At 41.2% G+C, this 24,159-nt stretch overlaps 1 protein-coding gene across 2 annotated transcripts in view; it reads left to right on the forward strand.

The window, feature by feature from the left end:
* Positions 1–10,298: 10,298 nt before the first annotated feature.
* Positions 10,299–24,159, forward strand: part of AMD1 (adenosylmethionine decarboxylase 1) — a 38,423-nt gene continuing 24,562 nt past the window's right edge. Inside the window, exon 1 of one of the 2 annotated variants that reach the window (XM_038396099.2) lies at positions 10,299–10,924. In XM_038396099.2, coding sequence (XP_038252027.1) covers positions 10,794–10,924 — 131 coding nt within the window. In that variant the 5' untranslated portion in view covers positions 10,299–10,793. Of the gene's footprint in view, positions 10,925–11,847; positions 11,945–24,159 lie in introns of those variants that run through there. The other variant, XM_043510833.1, reaches the window with a different exon arrangement.

Raw genomic sequence — 24,159 nt, forward strand, 5'->3', positions numbered from 1 at the left:
CTCCCTACCCCTCGTCAGAACCCACTCCAACATCCTAACTCCCTCCCAGAGCCTGCACCCCATGTCCCCTCCTGCACCCCAACCCTCTGCCCCAGCCCTGAGACCTTCCCGTACACAAACTCTGTCCTGGAGCCCACACATCGCACCCTCTCCTGCACCCTAACCCCCTGCCCCAGCTCTGAGCCCCCTCCTGCACCCCAAACCTCTCATCCCCAGCTCCATCCCAGAGTCTGCACCCCCAGCCAGAGCCCACATCCCTACCCCAGCCCAGAGCCCCTCCCAGACCCTGAACTCCTCATTTCTGGCACCACCCCAGAGCCTCCACACTCAACTGGATCCCTCATCCCTTGCTGCACCCCAACTCCCTGCCCCAGCCTAGTGAAAGTGAGGGGAGAGCAAGTTATGGGGGGGGGCCTCAGAGAAGAAGCAGAGCAGAGGCTCTGGGGAAGGGGATGGAGCAAGGGTATTCAGTTTTTTGCAATTAGAAAGTTGGCAACCCTAAGCAGGAGGCTGATTAAATTTGTGTTCAATAAATCAGATTCCTAGAAGAGGAAGTTCATTGTGAAAACTCCTGCAGTGTGAAGTTTGATTCCCTGGGGAAGTAGCATATACTATATATTTTCCATAGTCTTCTAGAAGGTTTTAAAATATTGAAAACATTCAGAGTTAGGTTATCTTATTTTTAAATGCTCTGAATAACGCAATTGTTTTAATAGCTATAATATTGTGGCTTAGAGTTACCTTGTGCTTGTGTCAATCCTAACATTACTATAGAACAGGGATTGGCAACCTTTGGCACCCCGCCCACCAGGGTAAGCCCCCAGTGGGCCATGCCAGTTTGTTTATCTGCCGCATCCGCAGGTTCGGCCGATCGCAGCTCCCACTGGCTGTGATTCGCCACTCCAGGCCAATGGGAGCTGCGGGAACCTGTGGCCAGCACATCCCTTGGCCCGCGCTGCTTCCTGCAGCCCCCATTGTCCTGCAGTGGCAAACCGCGGCCAGTGGGAGCTGCGATCAGCCAAACCTGTGGATGCAGCAGGTAAACAAACGGGCCCGGTCCAAAGGTTGCCAATCCCTGCTATAGAAAGAACACCCTCTGAAATCAGTTGGATTTTTCTGAGTGAAGATCAGTGACAAATTTAGTCCTGAAAGCCCTAATCCTGCAATTGGTTCCACTCAAACATATTTCCACATCTATGCGGAGTCTGTTGCAGAACTAGGGCCTAAGTCTGTAATTCATCTGAAGCAGGACTCTAGGGTTCTCTTCCTGCCTCCGAAACGTCCATTGAAGAGGACTTTAAATAAGTAATTTAACCTCTTCATGCCTCACTTTACTTGAACTTGGAATTTTATTCTATTCGTTTTCTTATACTGTCCTCGTCACTGTAGCATCTGAGCAGATTCTAGAAGTGAATTAAGCAAAATGACTAGCCCTTGTCATGTGAGTCTCCTCTTCTGCCATCTTCCTCTCCAAAGGGAAAACTGACTTTTGCTTATTTTTTATTTTATGGCTGCTGTGTGTGTTTATTTATTAAGGCAAGGTCAAAGGAGTGTACCTTGCCCTTGGAATGGGAGCAGTGATGACTGAAGTGTTTCTTAAATCCTTCAAGAGCTTTTCAGTCTTGGACTGGCTTCTGGGACCTCTGTTTCTTGCAGAAACAAGCTTATCCTTTGCAGTAGCTAGCTGTCTTGTGTCTGAGGAGCTGAGTTGTTGACCACAGTCTTCATTCTTGAGCTTCAAGTGGCCTTTTAGGTACCACAGGTCCAGACCTTTGCACACCAATGCTATCTGAGACTCATGAAGTAGAGATGGTTTTAGTAAGATCGAAGTTTGTGAATTATCTTGGCAAAGGGAAGACATCCCTGTTAACAGAAGAGGCAGACGCAACTACTACCTGTTTTTTCCAATGATACTCTCTTCCAACTATCACTTCAGTTTGATCTGGAGTGAGTCTTGTCTTGTCTTTCATCTAACTCCCAATCTCAGATTCTGTGCTGCAAGAGTCAGACATACTGAAAATAACTTTTTATATTGTAGAATAGTGAAAGATTACCCCCCAATTAAAGTCCTATCATTGGAACAATTTACTGAAGGAATTGGTGACAGGTTTCCGAGTGGTAGCTGTGTTAGTCTGTATCAGCAAAAACAACGAGGAGTACTTATGGCACCTTAGCAACTAACACATTTATTTGGGCATAAGCTTTTGTGGGCTAAAACCCACTTCATCAGATGCATGGAATGGAAAATACATCAGGCAGGTATATATACACAGTACATATATACTCACTACAAAAACTAATTTCCCCATACTAATTTCCCCCATACTGTTACTCATGCCTTCTTGTCAACTGTTTGAAATGGGCCACCCTGATTACATTGGCCTCATTACCACTACAAAAGTGACTTTTCTTTCCTTGTTATTCTACTGTTGCGAATAGCCCACTTCCACTTTAATCGAACTGTCTCATTAGCACTGATCCCCCCCACTTGGTAAGGCAACTCCCATCTTTTCATGTACTGTGTATATATACCTGCCTACTGTATTTTCCGTTCCATGCATCTGATGAAGTGGGTTTTAGCCCACGAAAGCCTATTCCCAAATAAATTTTAGTCTCTAAGGTGCCACAAATACTCCTCATTTTTGAAGGAATTGGTAAATTATTCCTTGAAAGTCTTTGACATTCAATCTCAATGTATTCTAAAAGAGATGTTCTAGTTCAACCACAAATTATTGGGCTTGATAGTTTATTACATATTAACAAAGAACAAACACCTCCACTGCTGGAATCGCTGGATGAAATTCAGTGGCCTATGTTATGCAGGAGGACAGACTATATGATCATAGTGGTCTCCTCGGCCTTAAACTGTATTCTTTAGAGGACTAAATTCAGCCCTCTTCTACTCTGATGTGTGTCTGTGGGAAGGATCAAAACTCAGAATAAGAAACAGACATTTCAAGTGTAGTTTTTTGGCCATGAAGCAAGTTTTTTAATTCTCCTTGGAATCTTGATAACTTCAAGAATTTTTGGTTAGCCACAGTTGTTTATGAATGCCTCCATACTAGCAATTAGTTTGTAAAGGACAGAGTTTCTGGATTCTCTGAATTCTAACTGCCAGTGATTTTTTTCTCTGAAGTGACCATTATGCAGGACATTAGAAGAATGCAGTTGCATATTTTTTTAAGGTAACTGCAAATAGATACTTGTACCATAAGTACTGATCTGTGAGGAAACTTCAGAACAAAAATCAATACTCTTTATCATCATCAAATAAGTGCTGTATAATTTTCACCCTCAAAGCCCCCATTCCATGGCAGCCTTTTCTCTAAGGGAGAAGGGCTGGACATGATTCCCTTCAGAGATTGTCAGTGACTCTTTGTGTGTCAGACAGATCTTGCTCAAGAATAACAAGCTCGTGACTGAGAATATCCAGAGCTCCAAGTCCTTACTGGCCTTGGAAGCAAGAGAGTAGCTGAATTAGGGCATTTCTTGATTCAGTATATCTGGACCGGAAGATAGAGGAGGTTCCTGAGAACTCCGATGGGGGGGGGGGAAATGGGGGAAAGAGCACTGCCTTTCAGAGCAAGCCCAAAACAAGCCCACCCCATTTAAAAGGTTGGGGGTGGGGAGGTTTTATACAAATTCCATTATTTTTTTAGTACTAGTTTTGCTGCATACAACATTAAGTTACACATTAAAATATTACAATAATTTGTGTATACTTTATTAAAAGTCATCCTTGCTCTCTCCATCCTCCATGTTAGTCATCTATTACAAAAAAGCCCAAATAAACAACCTCCTAATAAAACAAGCCCAAAAAACTGCGACTCGTGGCTCTCAAAACATTAAAGCACCTTTTTTAAAAAAACAAGCTCAATTCTGTTGTTGGAAGTGGACTTGGCAATTACTGTTCTGGCTCTGAGTGGAGTGATCAAAATGACTGTTTGTGTCTTAAGAGACTGGAGGGAATGCACGAATTCCCCTTGGCTCCAAAGTATGGACAAAGCATCTGTGATAGAATGTCTCTCCAGGCTTGCTTTAGAGTCAGGATATTAACCTTTTATAACTCTTACCTATATCAGATGACATGGGCCAAGAAATAAAGTTCAGTCTCCTGCCACAACATACGTGTGTGTGTGTTACTCTTATTACAAGGGCAGAAGGCTTTCTTTCCAGGAACAAGTTGGTCACTGCTGTCAAACCAGAAGAGCTCTCCATCTGCATCCCAAAAGACTAGCATACCTTGCCAGATGTACAATACTGGGGTAAATTATTTTAATTTTCCAGGTATAATTATCTTAGGTGTTTGCAGCAATTGTAAGTTTTTTTGTTTTTGTTTTTTTTTTAAAGCATGGTTTTTAAAATGACTATGTCCCTTAATATGTCTTTTCTCTACAACAGGAAGCTTATATTCCATGATCTATCACACCTGCCAAGCAAAAGTAGCTCACCTATAAACAGAAACTCCAGCAGTAAATTAACTACTCTTGGGGGAATTCTGCACAAAAAAATTAAACTCTGTGCACAATTAATTGTAAAAAATTCTCAATCATATTTTTTGTCAAAATAATCACACCAGTTGCAATTATTTTGGTAATTTATTTCAAAATACCTGTCAGCAATATATCTGAAACAATACAGACAATCAGATTCAGGAAATGTTATGCAGCTGGGCTCCATCTGACAGCCGTGCACATGGTGGGGCTCCCGCTGAGAGCCCCATGTGGCTAGTCCTTCTGCTGACAGCCCAAGCCCTGCCAAGTATGGGGCTAAAATTTATTATTTCTACCAGAAGGAAGCATTTTGTTAGAAATCACAGATCTGCAGGAAAAAATAGAATTCTGCAGGGAACACTAATTCTGCATTGCACAGTGGCACAGGGAGATTCCAGAACCTTCAGTTAGTGGAAATGTCTTGTAGCACACTCTACAAGTAGCCTAGCTTGGATTTACCCTAAGTCTCCATGCATCTAGTCTAGACGCAATAAATGGACCCCTCCTCCCCCAAGTGCTCTCCTGGTGACTCCTGTACTCCACTGCGAGAGGTGCAGGCAGAGTTGACGGGAGCAGCAGCAGTCAACTCACCACGGTGAGTAGGTCTAAGTACATCAACTTCAGCTACATTATTCACGTAGCTGAAGTTGTGTAACTTAGATTGATTTCCCCGCCCCCACTGTAGACCAGGCATTAGTCTCTCAGATAAAACCACTGTAGAAAACATAAGGGAAGGGTAAGATATATATGCTACAGAAATATTTACCAAAGGTAAGGTCATAAAGTGCAACTCACTTAAATGGAAAACAGATGAAACGTCAAAAAAAGGCTGTAGAATCAAGTTTTAAAAAAAATTTTCTGTATGCACCTCCTATACCTCTATGATCGGCACCAATTTTGCCCAACTCTAGGAAAAAGTGTTGCCCTCCGATCCCCAAAAGGATAAACTATTACTCTTGTATTGTCCAAAAACAAGCCTCTGTCAGATTAATTCTAGAGCAAATTTCAAAGCTGAGTCATGATCTGTATTTAAAAGGAGGTTTTTTTTAGAAATGCTGACACAAGCTTAGCTATAGCATTGCCATCAGCGATATGCTGCTATAGTAAAACTTAAATCACACTGCCACTGAGAAAGTATAATAGGTTATTTCAGTTGTAAGCCAGCTAATATACATGCAGTTTTAGAGTTCTAGGTAGTTAAGCCACACAGATTCTTCCTCTTCGGTACGGGAAATATCTTGTATTTAATTTTTAAGTGAAGTATGGTACAATATAAAATTATGGCAGAGCCACTTACATTTTTATCATGTTGCCAAGGCTCATGATTGTATTATAAATCTTGTGACCTGTATTTTTCTTAGACCCAGCTCCTGGATTCATGTTACTGTAGGAATCTCATCTGTTATAAGGTAAGTTTCATCCCTCATTGATGCAGAGAGGAACTTAATGTTGAAGTGCAAAATTCAACATCAGAAGTCAAATAAAAGAACTCAGATGTATTATTTTAAAAAAATCTCATACTTTTGAGCAAACCATGAATTTGATGCCTGGCTCATGATTTTTTTTTAAATGCTTAGTTTTGGCAATATTATCACTTTAATATTAACTTCTGGTTCCCATTTGAAGTATTCACTTATATAAACCACCTTTCTACAATATTTTTTTGATTGATGTGATGAATTATCCTTAAATCAAGTTGGTTAAAACCCACCTGAACAATCCAAAGTTTCTGCACAAGCTAATACTATGACTGGGGAATGGAGCATTCTAATTGCCTAGCTTCCTTCAGTGAACTCTATGGGGAGAAAAAACTCAACATGTCCTACCTTCTACAAAGGTGTGTGTAATTCAGAACAAGAGGAAACAATACTATCTGGAGTTGAACTATGGGTTTTCCTATCTTTGTGCTATTTAGCTGAAGCAAAGGCTTATGGTTTATTCTTTGTCTCTATGAAAAGCCTTGTCAATTAATTTAGACCAGGGGTCTCAAACACGTGGCCCGCAGGCCGCATGTGGTCCGCAGGGTTATTTTCTGCGGCCCGCCAGCTCCCCACGGCCCCCCCAGCGTTTACCTAGAGCGGCTCCAGCCCAGCACACACCAGGGACAGGGTAGGCTCCCTCCCTGCCCGCCTGCCTTGCCCCTGCGGCCAATGGGAGCTTTGGGGGAGGTACCTAGAGGAGCAGCCAGGGCAAAACACAGAGCCCTGTGGCCCGCTCTCCCTCAGGGTCCAGCCGCTTCCCGGAGCGGCTCAGGGGCGGGGCAGGGCGGGCAGGCAGGCATGTTCACTTATTATGCTATATGAATAATAAAACATTATTTAAAAATATACTATTTAAATATCAATGTTGTTGTTATAACATTAAAAATCTCCATTTCTGAGGGGGTTTTATATATGAATATTTTAATTAACATTTTTTACATATATACACTTTATTCTAGAGGCAACATGAGATGAAGGAAGTACAGAGTGAGAGACAGAACACGAGTTCTTATTTCTGCTTCACGCACACTCACTCTGAGGCATTGAATAAGTCACTTAAAAAGCTCTTCCTATTAATCTCAGACCACCAACCTGTTTTAATATCTCCATTTGTAAAATGGGAATAAAATTTGCCCCGTACTTACTGTGGCATCTGGGCACTTATTAGCTTTTACATGAGCTCTTTAGTTCACAGAACTTGCACCAAAATTGAAATTCTTGGCCTGAGGATGTAATTTAGCTTTAAAAAAAGTCACTGAATAATTATTTAATATTTTATGTATTTTTCTTTTTAGCTATTGAATAATTCATTTCAAGTAAATTGTAGGAAGGTCACTAACTTTTTTTTTAAATTAAGGCATAATTTTCACAACACTGGCCAGTTATTATATGAGAACTATTTCTCTTTCCTATTCAGCAAATACAGAATTTTGCAAGGCATAGCTAAATATTCAGGTTATTGTAAGGATATTTTCTGGACCATCAAGCAGGTCCACAGGTACCTTAGAAACCTAGCAAAGCAAACAATCACTGCTTACTATAGCATACAACACCACTACTAATTCCTGAGTTCAGATCTAAGGAACAGGTTTATTTCAGTATAGGTACAAGGTGTCATTCCTCAGTGATCAACTGATGTATATCAGGCCAAAGATTTGGCTGTATATACAAACAAGGTGTACATAAACAAAGGCAAAGACTTAAGTGTCCATACACTCTTTTATACCCAAGATGATATCACACTTTTAACACCCCTCGCCTCTTATTTTTTTCATAATATTTTATGACCAATATAAGATTCCACATTACACCCTAAATTATATAACTTGTTTATCTATTTATTAATAACAAAACTATCAATCTTAATATTTGACAGAGGATTGTGGGATTTGGGCAACTTTCTTTTTTACCCTGATATTTGTCTGGGTGGTCATAATCTCTTATTGTTACTTCATCGTTGGAAGCTTGTCCCCAATTTGGGACATTTCAAGAACTGAATAACAGGATACATACTAACTCAAAAATATTGTTTTGCACTCCTTCTGAAAAAAGGTTATTCAAAGGTCTCATGAATCAAACTAAACTAGCCCTTTATTTATATTGCTTTGCATTTGCATATTTAGTACTAGCTAATATGCGATATATATAAAAGATCCATTAAATACACCTATGCCCTTACAATTTTACCTGACATAAGTTCACCTAATCATTGAGCTTTGAAAAATATTAGTAAACTCCGAGCTTGACATCAGAATTTTACTGGGCTCCTAAAAGGGGGTCAGATGGAAGGACAGCACTTTGTATTTTTTACTGATATCTAATATAATACATCAGAATAGCAACTGGTTGTATACAAGAGATCCACAATCCATCCTCTATATAACAAACATAAAACCCAGGCCTTGACTATTTTGACTGTTTTTAGATGTAGACACTAACATAGATAATTAGCAAGTAAATACGAGAACTATCATTGCTAGTTACAACAGACATAAAAACAAACCAGAATTTCCATAAGGTAAATGAACAATTTGTATTTGCAGAGAGAAATTTTGACTACTAACATTTGACCCACCGAAGCAGGGAGCTGGCTGTGGTTACTGCCTTGTATGTAAGTGAAATGAGAGAACCAAGGCTGCTAAATCAAGATGAATGTGGGAGGTCAGTGCTAGGCTGGGAGTAGTACAGATACATAAAAACAATGAACGCTTTTGCCTAGAAACTGGTCAAATGTCTTGAAAGTCATTCATTCCTTATGTGCACAGACTAGATCAGCAGCAACTAGTTTTTTCTATCTGTATCCTTTTAAAGTGTCCTTGGAAATATGTGATACAGAGAATCAGCAAATAAGTCAACAGTATGACTGAACCGTGTTTAGCAGAGGAACGCCTCCACCTAACACGTTACCGTTTTTGTTCCCTTACACACACACACGTACACAATTTCTCTCAACAGCTGAAAAATAGCCATTCAGCCAGCTATACACAAAATGAGAAACCTCTGTACATGGGGAGTATTCTCCTGGGGTTGATTCTACATACTACACAGCCCCTTTTTTCTACCAGAATGATATAAAGGGACTGAAGCAGTATGTGGAATTTGTCCATATTCTTTTCCTCACGCTAAAACATGGACATTCTTTCAGCACTCCCCCTTTGGAACTGATTCTTTGCTCTGCACGGGACAGAAATGGGCAAGGGCAAAGGTGGCTTTATGCTACCTTTGTGCTCCCTGTGTTCTGGGGCTGGTGGTCGCCAGCATCCAGCTGCCTATTAACCCAAAGTAATATTCTGGCAGGCTGGGATAGCTGGAATATGGAGCCACTCTGACCATGCACCCGGGGGGTCATGCTTCCTGTATCAGAAAGCTGCAAAATAGTGGTTGGCATAGAACTACAGTAGCGCTACAAGTTCCTGACCTGGGAACTTTCTCACAGGAGGAAATCCCAGCTGCCCAGATAAGTGGCTTTACAACCCCTTTGCACGTACAGAGCAACATAAAAGGAACATATCACAAACAAATATTGTACCCTCTGTATCACCACCATCTTATTATCTCTGTACTGTATTTTGCTCGCTCACTCTCCCGTGGCCTGTCTACATGCAAAAATTGTACTGTTTTAACAAAATTAGTTTAGAAACTGTATTCATTAAATTGGTGCCGTTGCTCTGCATGGACATTTACATCGGTTTAAGAGTGCCTTATATCAATTTGCCTTAAGTTGATACTTTACCAATTTAAAAAAAAAAAAAAAGATTTAGTTAAACTTGCACTACTTTTGTGTGTAGACAAGGCCTCACACACATGCAATCACCCCCTTTTCTTTCACACACACGTTTTCCATTGCACTATCACTGTTGTTTCTCTCTCTCAGACACAGGCTATTTCTTATACCCCTGCCATGTCTGCACACAAAAGTTGCACCATTTTCACTTAAATCAATTTTTAAATTAAATGTAGTTAAGTTGTTTTAGTTAAACTGGTGCACGCCCCTCTGTAGACACGCTTGCATCTGTTTACAACTGGCTAATGCTGATTTAGTTTAATACTCTGGGGTTTGCACCACTTTGAAAAAATTACACTTTCTCCCCTACACCCCCCCTCCCCCTTCACACAAGTAGCTTGTGTCACACTTCTCCCTTCTCAGCCTCAGGAACAGTGACTTCCCCGGCCCCACACCTCACTCTTAAACACCTTCTCACCGCCCTCCGCTCGCGCCCCAGACCCCCCCCCCCCCCCCGTTATGCTCCTCGCACCACACACACTCCAGCTTTCCCCGTGTCGATCTCGCTCACACAGCTCTCTCTGGGCGGGCTGCTGTTGAGGGCGGAGTCGAACAGGCCGAGGCGCTCGACAGGCAGGTGCGGTGTCCAATGGGGGCTGGGAGAGCGCGGGGCCGAGAGGCGCGCGTCCAATAGGCGCGCTCGGCGGCCCGTTCCCTGTTACCTGTGCGGGTATAAAGGCGGCTGCGTGCGCGGCGCCCCCTCGCTTACACAGTATGGCCGGCGACATTAGCTAGCGCTCGCTCTACGCTCTTCTCTGCAACAGGGGAACATACGGAATACAAGGAACCGAACCGCCTCGCCTGCCCCGCGCCCGCCCGCCCGGACTGTAACCCCCGCGCTCACGCCGCAGCCGCCGCGCACCCAGGCGGTTTCGCTGTTGTTGGTTTTGTTGAAGGGTCGCATAACGTTATCCCCTGGAAGGTGACTCGCGGCCGGGGACCCGGCGGCGGCGGCGCGGCCCGTGCAGCAGCAGCAGGGGCGGCCGCCGGGCTGGGGTTAATTTCTGTGGTTGTTGGTTGCGGAGTTGTCGCGCCATGGAGGAGAACGGTGCACACTTCTTCGAAGGGACCGAGAAGCTGCTGGAGGTGTGGTTCGCCCGGGAGCAGCCCTCGCCGCAGGAGCCGCACCAGAGCAAGGGGTCCGGCGATCTCCGCACCATCCCCAGGTGGGCGGGCGGAGGGGAGCCGGGCTGTCGCCGGTGGGCGCCGCGAGCCGCTTCGGGGTGCGGTTGGGCTGGGGGGAGGGGCGCGCCTGGCGCTTTCCCGGGTGAGGCTCCGGGGAGGGCGGGGAGTGGTAACCGTCCCCGGCCTGAGGCGCGGCCTGTGCGTGCCCTGGGTGCCGGCCTGGCTCCGAGTCACCGCCGGCCTGACCTTGCCCGCTCCGGCCTGGCCTCACGCGGGGTGTGACCTTCTCCCGCCCTCCAGGGGCCCCGGGCAGCGCCTCGCTCATAGCCGCGGTCCCCGCTGGCTGCGGGAGAGCGCGCCCGGGCCCGGCGAAGGTGGTAGTCAGTGACCGGGCTCTGCGCAGGAGCCATGACACCCGCCTCCACCGCGTGGAGCCCGTAAGGCCCTGCTGGCAACATGTGGTGACGGGCCAGGGGAGCCGCCGTGGCCGCGGGGCAGGGGGTGTAGCGGGGGCAAGTGTCGCAGTGGCTGCCCGCGGCTCCGCGCACGCGGAGGGGCCGCAGCTGCAGGGGCTGCTGCCTTGTGCGCAGCCTGCGGCTTGAGTCAGGGATTCGGTTAGCGCCTGGCCCTTCCCCTGATAACGAAACCCAGGGGGGAGCCGCCTTTATGGCGGGGTCGCCTGCTGCCAAGCGACCGGAGCGAGGAGAAAGGGGTGAGCTACCCGTAGACCGGCGTGGGCTGTCACCTGTGTCCAGACCTTCCCGAGAGGGGGTATTCACTGCTTTCCCCCGCCCACGGAGCCTGCAGCAGGGAAGGAGCGAGCGTGTCGTCGTTCTCTGCTGTGGAGGCAGGGCTGGGGGTTCCCTCATGGTGGCTATCGCAGCAGCCCCCACTCTCTCTAATGCGTAGAGCGGGTTCAGATAACACCCTCCCTCCCCCCACAGGAGATATTAATCTGTGGGGATCCCCTGTCTGTGGTTGTGGCGCAGTGGGGCAGCCTGGCAGGCGATAGGGAGTAGCCCCCTCCCAGTGCTGAAGTGTGGCTGGAACCACGGTTACACGTGAGTTTCTTGGCTCAGCCTTCGCCTCTTCTCTTCCCCCCCCCCCACCCCAATGGGGTTGCCTCTCCTCTGCCATTGACAAATTCAAGCCAATGAGGTTTGGGTCTGGGTCTGTCACCCAATGGGCATTTTAGGAATGTGCTGGCGCTTCTTCCATTCCACTCACGCAGGGGGGAGGAGTGGGCTGAGTCTCTCCTGTGCACGTGCTTCAAACTAGTCTGCCTTACGTGGTAGGGACAGCTCTCTGAGCTGTGACTGCTCTGTTTTGTCAGTGCAGTATCTAAGACAAACCTGCTGGGGAACAGGTCTTTGATTAAACAGTGTTGGGTGTGACACACATGAGGTTTCTGCTACTCTAGGTTGTCTCCCCATACAATGTTGTGTTGCCTGGGGAGGGTTGTCTGCCAAGAGTTAAAACACCTGATTCCCTTTGAGTGCTTGGACTGTAACGGTGGTTAGCAGAAGGATCTGCCATTGAAGTGATGTGTTCAGATGCTGGAGGTCAGAAGGAAATTAGAGTTGTGAATCTTAGTTGTAGATATGTATTTTTCATCACTAATTTCTAAGTATGTTTACATGCTTTTAGTACTGTAGAAAGAGCATGGAAAAAAGCTGATATGTAGTTTATATACTGTTTAGTAGTTCAGGCAAATGGACACTTGTGAGAGAAGTAATGCTAATGTGCACCAGGTCTCTGAATGTACCCAAGTTGTTTATATTTCAGTAGTGGCACAAAATATGTTGAGTACTGTAAACCATCCCTGTTCTGAGGTATTTACTGTCTGAAAGGGAAAAGGGAGATAAAACATGCAAAGCAGAGTGGTCAGGGTGATGACTGGCACACTTTAGTTCCAGGGCTTTTGTATATAGGAAGCTATCTCCCTAATTTCCTTTCTGTCTAGCAATTATTGGTTGGCAAATTTCTTGCAGATTATTGCAGTAGAAGTAGGTCTTAATAATTTGAATCACATGAGGCATTGCAGATCAGCTTAGGAAAGGCATCCCATGTTTAGAGGGCGGTAGAAATGGTTATTGATTGTATCCAGGCTAGCATTCTATGTGGAGAAAAGCTTCTGATTTGGAAAACATATTGTCAAGCTCTTTGGAGTAGCTCATGGGTCAGAGTGCCAACCACAGGACAGCCTGTCAAGAAGCTCAACAAGATTGGTTGAGAGTTCTATATTTAGGTTTCACCAAGCAACAAGTGCAAACTCAAGTACTATAGCAGCTGAACCATGGAGTCACAGACCCCCTGAGTACTCTGGTCTATTTTGCCAGCCAGGCAAACTTAACTTTGTGAGGGTCCCTTACATCTAACATAACAATATTCAGGTTACTCCCAGTCTCAAAGGATCTGTCCATGTCCTCCTCCTCCCCCCCCCCCCCGCGCGACAGTTGCACCTTAGACCTCATATCAAAGATAACACTTGGTAGACAATCCTATAATCAACTAAGAAAAAAATAACTTAGAGGGTTAAAGCAGGTTAAATACACACAAACACACACACACACACACACACAAATGAGTTAGTTTGTTTTAGGTTTCCTTTGGCAAGATGCAAGGTTTCCTGAAGTGCATTCCAGTTACTCCATGGCAAGGTTTCTATGTCCTTCATACTCCATTTGGGGCATGCGAGGGTACTGACTTTCAATGGGAGCTGGGCACCTAAGTGCTCTTTGTGCCTTGGAAAATCTCATTTTTAAAAAAGAACAGTAAAACTAGTTAAACCCGTGCAAGTTGTATGTAGAGAAGATCTTGTTTGCTAAACTATAGTTCTAGAAGTATGGAGATAAAGCCCCATAAAAGTGCATTCTTGTTGGTTGTTATAACCTTAATACTTATTTTTCACTAATCTGATGTAGGCTTCATTTTCAGAAGGTACACACTATAAATTTTTCAAGTGATTTATTTTGAAAATTTTTCATATTAGTTTTACAGCTGTATCAGAAAATGAATGATTGTTTGGTTATTTCATTTACCAAAGGTAATTGAAGCAGATAGTTCACCTCCCAGTGACTTCATAAATATCTCCAATTCAACAGGTTAATATTTGGAGGATTTTCTTGCCATACTGTATTAGGAGAACATCACCAGACAGACATATAAATTGATGTGTTTAATTAAAACCATGATGTTATGTATTCTGAATTTTTTTCCTTCAACAGCAAACATATATTTTAACAAAACAAGCATATGAATTTTTGAATTAACATCAATTTTTTAATCAGGTTTTTTTATTAAAATTGTTTTTAACTAAACTAGTTAAATGAAATATTTATAAAAAAAATTAAATTGTCAGCCAGGTCAACATGAGAAACTTAAAATATTGGCTTTGCAGGTAACTCGGTCGTCTTCACCTTCATCTTCCTGTTTTTTCATAATCTGGAAAAGAAAAACAAGCTTTCCTGCTCTTTCAGGTCCCAAACAATTTCTCAGTTTAGAATGAAAGTCCAAAGGAAGAAAATATTCTCCCCTACTGGCAGAAGACACTACTGCTGTTAAAAGTGAGATGATCACTTCAACAGTCTCTGAATCCAAGTGGTTAAGAGACTTCCACTAGTTCACTGGTGTGACTTTCTTTAAAACATCATCATCAAACATATATTTCTTGAATGGTTCTTATTCCAAAACGTAGTCTCTTTTACGGCCTGCTGCCCTTACAGGTTTTCCCTTCTAGTGAGAGAATGGTATGGTAGATCTCAAAGCAATGAAGGCTATACTCAGAAAGACTACAGGAATATGCTGCTCAAACAGTTTCACTTTTGTTTTTACTGCCTGTCCTTCCCTTCTCACATTTATCTCCAGACTTCTTCTCCTTATCCAGATCTATTCTACCCCCAACAACAGTCTATTCATTGAACTTTTGAAACTTTGCACTTGAGAGAGGTAAGGGATGACTTTGTACACAAATTTGCAGAGGGACAATAGGGTTGAGGTCTGTTATTTCTCACTAGAGTATTCATTTCTTTAACAACTTTTTTGCTGTTAACAAGCATGTTATCTCTGGAGACAAATCCCAGTTTGGAGAACTGCAAAACTAAGCATCTCTGATGGTATCTTCTAAACAGTGCTGCTCAAGCTATCTGATGTGGGGGACCGGCAATTTTTTTTCCAACGTGCACGCAGACCGGCAGCTGATGGCTCACGGACTGGCACTGGTCCGCAGACCACCACTTTGAGTATTACTCTCTAGACTGAGCACTGAATCCTGTTGGGTAATAGAAAGAACCTAAATCTATACAGAAGCCCCTCGAACTCCATAAGATTGGGTCCCTAATCCATGAACTATTGGACTCATTTGCAAACTTTTCTTAACATTACATAATATTCTCATACTATAAATTAGAATTTATAGTCCCTGTTCCATGATGATATCTTTGTGCTATAATGCATCTTAATTAATACTATCTTTAGATGGATTTTTCCCTCAAAATCCAATTTAAATAAAAACGATTTTTTAAAAAAAAATGGATGATTCCACCCTTCTCAGCAGTCTATTTAAGTACATTCTATACTCTTATTTTTTCTCCATAACTCTAGAGTAGTAAAGATAGGAACATAAGAATGGCCCTAGTGGGTTAGACCAAAGGAGCATCTAGCCCAGTATCCTGTCTTCTGACAGTGGCCAGTGCCAGGTGCCCCAGAGGAAATGAACAGAACAGGTAATCAAATGATCCATCGCCGGTTGCCCATTCCCAGCTTCTGGCAAAGAGACTGGAGACACCGTTCCTACCCACCCTGAAATCCAGAGAAACCCTGAGATCCAGAATAATTTTTAAGAGGTTTATTTCATATCTTTCTGCAATTAATGTTCATTCATATAACTTTGGGAAGCCATTAAATCATAGCTACTAACTGTATTTTGAACAGCCAGTCAATCTTCTCCCTTTTTAAAAATTAATCAAAGATTTAAGAACTTCTATGCTTTGATTCATGGGTCTTAATTACCATGAGATTCTGAAGAAAATAAGTTAAAATCTTATGTTGAACAGTACTGCATACTGTTTTCTCTAATTGAAAATTCCTTATACTTAAGTTTGTGTTGGCATGTCCCAAATATGTAGCAATTCCTCTTTGACAAACAAGATCATGTAAAGAAGTGAAATAAAAATTTCCTCATGGAAGAAATCTATATACATAATTATGCTTAATATTTAGATCACTGAGCATTTAATTGTAATACCATTATAATTATTTCTGTTAAAGTAAATCTTCACATGTGAACTAAATTGGTGAAAGCAATACAAATTTCTGAAATGCTTACATCAAACTCTCTCTGCAGACATCCATATTCACAAGTTAGCATTGCTCTTCTATTAAAATTATAGTTAAATATAAATTTTTTTAGTTAATTGGAAGTAAATAACTAAAAAACCTTTCTTTATAATATGCTTACAACTAACTGTAAACTGGCCCCTTCACGATCTGATGGACACTGCAAGACAAAAATAGGCAGCAGTCATAAAAGTTGATAACTGGGGCATTCAGCCCTATTCTCTGCAGAAAGATCTTTTCCATTGGTGATACTACACTTTTAAGCCTGCTTTAAAATTCTGTGGTGGTCTTCACCACTTGGTTGAAACTAAAAGTGGAACTGTCAGATTACAGGGAGGTGTACAAAAACTTCACATGTCTATAAAGTACAGTGAACACAGTTTGCTTCCTACATAACTTTGTGCTTCATCTTTAGAATTCTCACAGAGCTTTGCTAAAGATTAAGTCCATTTCCTTGTAAAGAGTGCTTGAGAAAAGTTTACCTTTTTTCTCATGTCATGAATGCTGGCAGTCTGACTAGATCAGAGGTCTCAAAAACGCTGCCCCAATCCCCTGCTGCACCCACATTTCTCCTGCACCCAGATGCCCTGCCCTGAGCCCCCTCCTGCACCCCTGCCACATCCTGCATCCAGACCCCCTGCCCTGAGCCCCCTCCTGCACCCCAATCCCTGCCACACTCAGCACCCCTCCTGCACCCCCTGGAGGCAGGGAGGGGGCAGAGTTGGGGTGGGGATTTCCGGGAAGGGGTTGAAATGGGGGCAGGGAAGGGGTGGGAAGGGGCGGGGCCTCATAGAAGGGGTGGAGTGGGGGCCGGGCCGGGGCAGTGGGGTGAGGGGTCAGTGACGCGATCCTTGGGCCAATGTACTAGTCCTCATGTGGCCCTCGTGGTCATTTGAGACCACTGGACTAGATGGAAATGGCAGTGTGGACCATACTTTCGGATGGTCCACATCTCTTCACATTCAAAATAGCACCATATCCCTGTGGTAACTACAATAACTGCATATATGGAAAAATAGTATTAGGAAAGCTTGTGTTTTCAGCTATATTTTAGAGCAGTTTAGCATCATGTGACTGGTCAGCTCTCTGACCACCAAGACCTTTGAAATGCATTATGAGCAGTTTAAAAGCTGTATAGTTACCATAGAAATAAAAATTTAAAAGCAGACCATACCAAAGAAATCATAACTACATAGTCTTAGTGGTGACAGTTCTGTTTATGCCAATTAAACTATTTTATCTAGAGTTGCATTGCACACACTGATATGAACCTACTTAAAGCAAGCAATTACTTAGCTGCCATTTAATGTTTTGGATGGACTTTTCAGTTTGAGAAATTGAGTGAATCTTTGCTTCTAGATTTAAATTGTTGGTTATAGAATGCTCTTGTATTCTCTACAGATGTAGCCTCAGCTTAAATTCTGGTGATCTGTAAGGAACATAAAGTATGGACTAAGGTCCCCTTTGAACTACAGGCAAACATAACTGGTATCAATTTACATAGCTTCAGTAATAGGAGAAATTAAGTTCTGAATCAGTTTATCAAACAGTTTGAACCTGAAATCTGTAATGGCTAAAAACAGCACTGTTTACACCAAATATGGTGGATTTTTTTTAAAAAAAAAAATTATTTAAATTAAAAATATAAACGATTTCAAATTTAATTTGAAATTGGCAGTTCAGGCTTAAACTTATTATGATCTATTTTTGTATTTAATTTAAATGATTAAGCAGTACATGTTGTAGCTGACGTTTTAAAGTTATACCATGGAACTGCTGATGGAAGTTGTTGGCTAAGCACCTGGGAACAGAGTTTAAATGCTGAACCTGCTTTTGACAGCAGAGTAGCTGCTTCTTCTGAAGGTGTTCAGGGAATATTTTCTCTTCAGTTTATTCAGTTTGGTTCAGTTATTAGTTCATTCAGAGTTAAGATATCATTTGAGTGATAAAGCTTGAAGGTTTGTTTTTATTTTCCAATCTAGGAATAAAAACAGGGTTTGACGGGATGAGATGTACTAGTTGTAAAATCTTGGAGGACATGGTGACCTGAAGCAATAAGTTCAATAATACTTTAATACATCAGTTTTAAAGGAAAAACATGTTTTGATATACTTTTAAATGTATCCAGCACACTTAAGGTAGTTTCTTTTAAAGTAAATGCTGTTTTTATGCATTTTTAATCAGATTTGAATTTCCATCCAAATTTTTTTACAAATCACAAATAAAAAAGTATCTAGTAAGTCATTCATCATTTTCTAACAGAATGAAAAGGTAAAAATTAAGAATCTGAATAAATGTAAATTAAGCTATATAGTTGTCTAAATACATGTGTAGATATAGTGCATCTTCCTGGTTAGCAAGATGTCAAGTTTAGTGTAAAGGATGTATTTAGTTGCAGTATAAACACGTTTTAAAGGTACCAACCAATGAGAATCAACCTTTCTTTAGAAAAATAACTGAATAAAATGTGTAAAACAACTAAAATTTATTTAAATCAACGTTTCTTGCCTGCTGTTTGAAATCATGATTAAAATCGGTAATTTAAATAATTTTGATTTTTAAATCAGTCCACCCTGTCATCAAGTTGTGTATGAAATAGGGGAACAACTACATGGATCCTGTTTTGTTGTAGGTATGCTGTTTCTTCTGGGCAATTAAGATCTGAATGTGATAACCCTCATGAAAGTTGTCCCCTTGACTTCAGTTGAACTACCTGTGCATGAATAGACCACTCACATGAGTGGGAATTCCAGAATGGGCCCTAACAGTTAATATTGTGAGTTTAAATAAAAATACGACACCACTGGTAATTTTAAGGTTATTATTAACCCATAGTGGAAGCAATAAGACACTAGCTACTTATGCACAGGTTCATACTACTTAGTCCAGGTAGAATCTTAAGTACTGTTTGTATTTAACTATGACTGGTCTGTTTGTAATATTGTTCCTATACAACTAGCTTTTATAGTAGCAATATGCATTTACATGCTACAACAGAGCATTCTTAAAATGGCATTTATTCAAATTGTTTAGCAACTTAAGATCAAAATGTTGCTTCCATACAAACTTTTCTTTAAAAAGTCTGAAGAAAGTCTGGATTCTTAATATTTTTAAATCCATCATTCAGATGTTACTCAGACATTTGTTTGACTCAAAGAAAAATAAGTCACTTTTTCACACAGCTGTGTTGGTGCATCAACTAAGAAGACTTCATGTTCAGGAAAAAACTAAAAAGTATTTACAAGATTAAGCTGACTTTTAAACATTGGGTAAAATGTAGAACGAACAATTCAAAGGGATATGCAATTTGAAATCTAGTCAGTTTAAAATTAAGTTAAAAGTAGCTTCGTGTTCTGGGCTTCCTAAACCTCCTGACAATTTTTGAGTTTCCCTTTTTTCAAATTAAAAATATCTTGCCTGTTGCTGCATTAAAACAACTCTATGCATTACTTTTAATCAAGTAGGAAAACATCAGACAGATATTTCTAAGTTGATGTAAATGGTGCATTATTCTAGAAAATAGTTTCATAACTACCTATTCAGTAGATAGCTGGTCTGCATTACGGCATTTCATCTTGGATTTTAAATGTCTGGATAGGAATGTCCCTATTATCAGACTGCTAACAATGTTCATTTAGCCAGCCTCCATGTTCCTGCTTTCCGATTGCTGAGCATAATCAACTGACAGGCAATAATGCAAAGCAGTACAGCCTGACTCCCCTGGTCATTGCTGTATGAATTCTTCCAGTGAACCATGCTTAATCTGTTAGTGAACTAGTTAAAACATAGTTCTGGATGGGCAAAAGATACTTTTAGAAGGGGCAGGGACATCTTTATACAAGTGATCTGGTAATTGAGTGTCCTGTAATAAACAAAATCTTGTGGCAGAGTATGACATAGAGTGAAAGCCATTTTAAGTTGCTACCTTAGGGTCAGCAAAAATCAGTTGCCTAGTTGTTTGATTAACTTGAAGTTGAATGAAGCTGTATGAGAAACCTTGTCTTAAACTTGTCTTCTGAAGATGATTCATCGTAGGGTTTGTCTACACCAGAGACTTCTGCACGCTATAGTCCCTTACTATAAATGTTACAATAATGTAAATAAAAAGCAACCTACAGCAGTCTCATCTCCAAATTGATCTGTATTGGTGCAAATCACTTTTATGCTGATTCAGTATGGGGGGGGTTATTGGTGTAGCTATAGTTACATTCGTGCAAAAGTCTCTGGCATACGCAAGCCCTTAGTGCAGTCATTCTGAACCTTTGCCATACTGGGACTCCCCCTCCTTCTCAATTAGCAATTCAAAAAATGGCTTGGTGGTCACAACTCAAATGCCTGTAATCATAGGTTGAGAATCCATGCCATATTCTGCCTCTGTAGATAAACTTTCAGAATAAAGTAGCACTTCACTGATAAGTATTCTGCAAGGGCTGATCTACATTCAGCAAGGAAAAATCCTTGACTCTTCGAGCTGCTTAAACACACCATTCAGAACTTTGCCTTGTGAAAGTCACCAAATACCAGTGTGGAAGATGAGCTGCTGCTGAGTGCCTATTTCCTTCCTTAAAATAGAGGCATGAATTTACCTGGTGAAAGTTGTAAACCTCAAAGCCTTATAAAGTATCAAGTTGTCAGTTCTGCTGGTATTGCTTTGCTGCCAAAGCTTTCTGGTGAATTGAGTGACAAGTCCAAATGGCTTTTGTGGTATAACGGACTTGATTCGAGTCACAAAGCTGCTGTGTTGCTCAGGCACAATCAGTGAAAATACCAATCCTGCCCAAATACAAGACTGTTTCATAGATTTCAAGGCTAGAATAGACCATTGTGATCATCTTGTCTGATGTCCTGTACAATCCAGGCCATAGAACCTTCCTCAAAATAATTTCTAGATCATATGTTAGAAAAACATCCAGAAATGGAGAATCTACCATGACCCTTGGTAAATTGTTCCAATGGTTAATTATTCTCACTGTTAAAAATCAGTGCTTTATTTCCAGTCTGAATTTGTCTAGCTTCAATTTCCAGTCATTGAATTGTTATCTATCTTTGCTAGGTGGAAGAGCCCATTATCAAATATTAGTTCTCCATGTAGGTACTTCTAGACTGTAACTAAGTTACCCCTTAATCTTCTCTTTAAGTTATAGTGATAGATGCAAGGAGCTCAATCTGTAGCATGTTTTCTGATCCTTTAATCATCCTTGTGCCTCTTCTCTTAACTGTCTCCAAATTATCAACATCCTCCTTGAAAAAAGAAAAGGAGGACTTGTGGCACCTTAGAGACTAACAAATTTATTTGAGCATAAGCTTTCGTGAGCTACAGCTCACTTCATCGGATGCGTTCGGTGGAAAATACACCACCGAATGCATCCGATGAAGTGAGCTGTAGCTCACGAAAGCTTATGCTCAAATAAATTTTAGTCTCTAAGGTGCCACAAGTACTCCTTTTTGCAAATACAGACTAACACAGCTGCTACTCCGAAACCTGTCATCCTCGAGTTATGGACACCAGAACTGGATACAGTGGTCGCACCAGTACCAAATATAGAGGTAAAATAATCTCTCTGCTCTTTGAGATTCCTCTGCTCATGGATCCAAGGCACCCTTTTGGCAACAATCTCTCATTGGGAACTCATGTTCAGCTCATCCTTCTCCATGACCCCTAAATGTTTTTCAGTCACTGCTTCCCAGGATACAGTCCCCGATCTTTTAAATATGGCCTACATTCTTTGTTCCTAGATGTGTATATATTTAACCATATAAACATAGTTCGCTTGAGGCCAAGCAATCTGGCTTGCTCTGTGTCAGTGACCTGTCCTCTTCCCTTATTTTACCACTCCCCTAATATTTGTCATCTGCAAACTTTCAAGGATTTTGGTTTTCTTCCAGGTCACTTCTAAAAATGTTAAATAGCATACATAAGACAAAAAACTCATCCCAGTGGGACCCCTCTAGAAAAACCCTCTAAATGCTGATTCCCCATTACAACTACATTTTGAGAATTATTTGCTAGCTTTTAATGTATGCCCTGTTACTTTTATCATTTTAGTTTTTAATCAAAATATCATGCAGTACCAAGTCAAATGCCTTACAAAAGTTTATTACATCAATACTATTACCTTTATTAACCAAACTTGTATTCTCATAAAAAAAAAGTCAACTTAGAAAGAATCCATCTTCTTAAACTCAAGTTGATTAGCATTACTTATATTACCCTCCTTTAATTGATTATTAATCAAGTCGGGTATCAGCCATTCCATTATCTTACCCGGGATCATGTCAAACTGACAGGCCTATAATTACCTGGGTCATTTCCTTTACCCTTCTTAATGTTGTCATTACTTACCTTTTTTGTAATCTTTTGGAACTCCTTCAGTGTTCCAAGACCTATTGAAAATAAACATTATGGTCCAGCAAGTTCCTCAGCCAGCTCTTTTAAAACTGTTGGATGCAAGTTATCTGGACTTACTGATTTAAACATTTTTAACTTTAGTAGCTGCTGTTTAAGATCCTCCAGAGATGCTAGTAGAATGAAAGTGTTAGCATATGACTATATCATCTGTTTTTCCCAAATACAAAACAAATATTTATTGAACACTTCTGACTTTTCTGTATTGATAATTTTGCTATTTCCGTCTAGTAATGGACCAGTGCTGTTAGTATTCTTTGTTTTAATTTTAAGCTCCTTATTATCCTCAACTCTGGTGACTAAAGATTTTTCCTTGTCCCTTTGGTTATCTTATCAATTTGCTAACCATTCCTATTTTCTGATTTATATTTATGCTGTCATCTTCCCCTTTCTTCCATTTGTTTTATATTTTTATAGCTCACTTCCTTTCTAAACTAGGTTGGTTTTAACCAATAGTCTTCTTCCTTGTGTGTGGCTTTTCAGACCTCTAGTAAAGTCCTTAAACAATTTGCAATTATCATTCACATTTTTTCCTATTAATTTGTTCCAACTAATTAGGCTCAGTAGTTTTCAGCTTTGTGAAACTGACATTTTCAAGAACCGTATATATCACTGGTTTGGACTTCACTCTGTACTTTATAAATGTGATTAAGTTATCACTTGTACCTAAACTACAATTAGCTCTTAGTTGTGTGATTAGTTCCTCTTTATCCCTCAAGGTGAGGTCTAGTGTAGAATTCCCCTGTGTTGGAGGCAACATTTTTTGAGTTAGGAAATTGTCATCTCTAATAATTAGATATTCTGTGGGTGATTTAGTAATGGTGCATCATATGTCCAGCATATGTTTTGAAGTCCTCTATGATCACACAGCTTTTTTTCTTACACTGGATAGGTAGTTGTGTAAGGAACTAGTAATCCTATTCCCTGGTGTGATTTGGTGGTCTGTAGCAGATACCAGCCAGTACACACCTTGTACTTTATCTCTTAGGATGTTGATCCACAAGCTTTCAGAATCGTTTTCCAAGTTCAGTGACTCCCAAAACATTTTTTGACAGAGTGCCACTCCCATTCCTGTTTTTGCCCACTTGATCCTTTCTAAATAGGTTACAACCATTGATTTAAATAATCCTGTCATGGAGATCATTCCCCATCAGGTTTTAGTAATACCAATTAGGTTGAATTTATGTTCCTAAATGAGCAGTTCCAATTCCTCTGGTTACCCATGCTCTTGGCATTGGTATATAGGCAAATGAAGAATCTTTGTCCTTTGGTTCCTTCATTAATTTTGTTGTCAGCATCTTGATTTTGTGGTAATGAGTGCTTTTATCTTCCCTCTGGCCAGCTTGTCTCTTAGGAGATTGGTTCGCTTTCTACTGAGATGGAGGTCATCTAAACTATGCAGTCTCCTTTTACCATAGAAAGTGGTCAGTGTTCTATAATATCAAACGTCTACACCACTTACCTAGCTAGTACTTCACTTCCAAAGTCTTCTGCCTCGTCTTCCTTTGCTCACAGGACAGGAAGAAACTGTGA

Source organism: Dermochelys coriacea, chromosome 3, assembly GCF_009764565.3.
Source record: "Dermochelys coriacea isolate rDerCor1 chromosome 3, rDerCor1.pri.v4, whole genome shotgun sequence".
NCBI classification, from domain to species: domain Eukaryota; kingdom Metazoa; phylum Chordata; order Testudines; family Dermochelyidae; genus Dermochelys; species Dermochelys coriacea.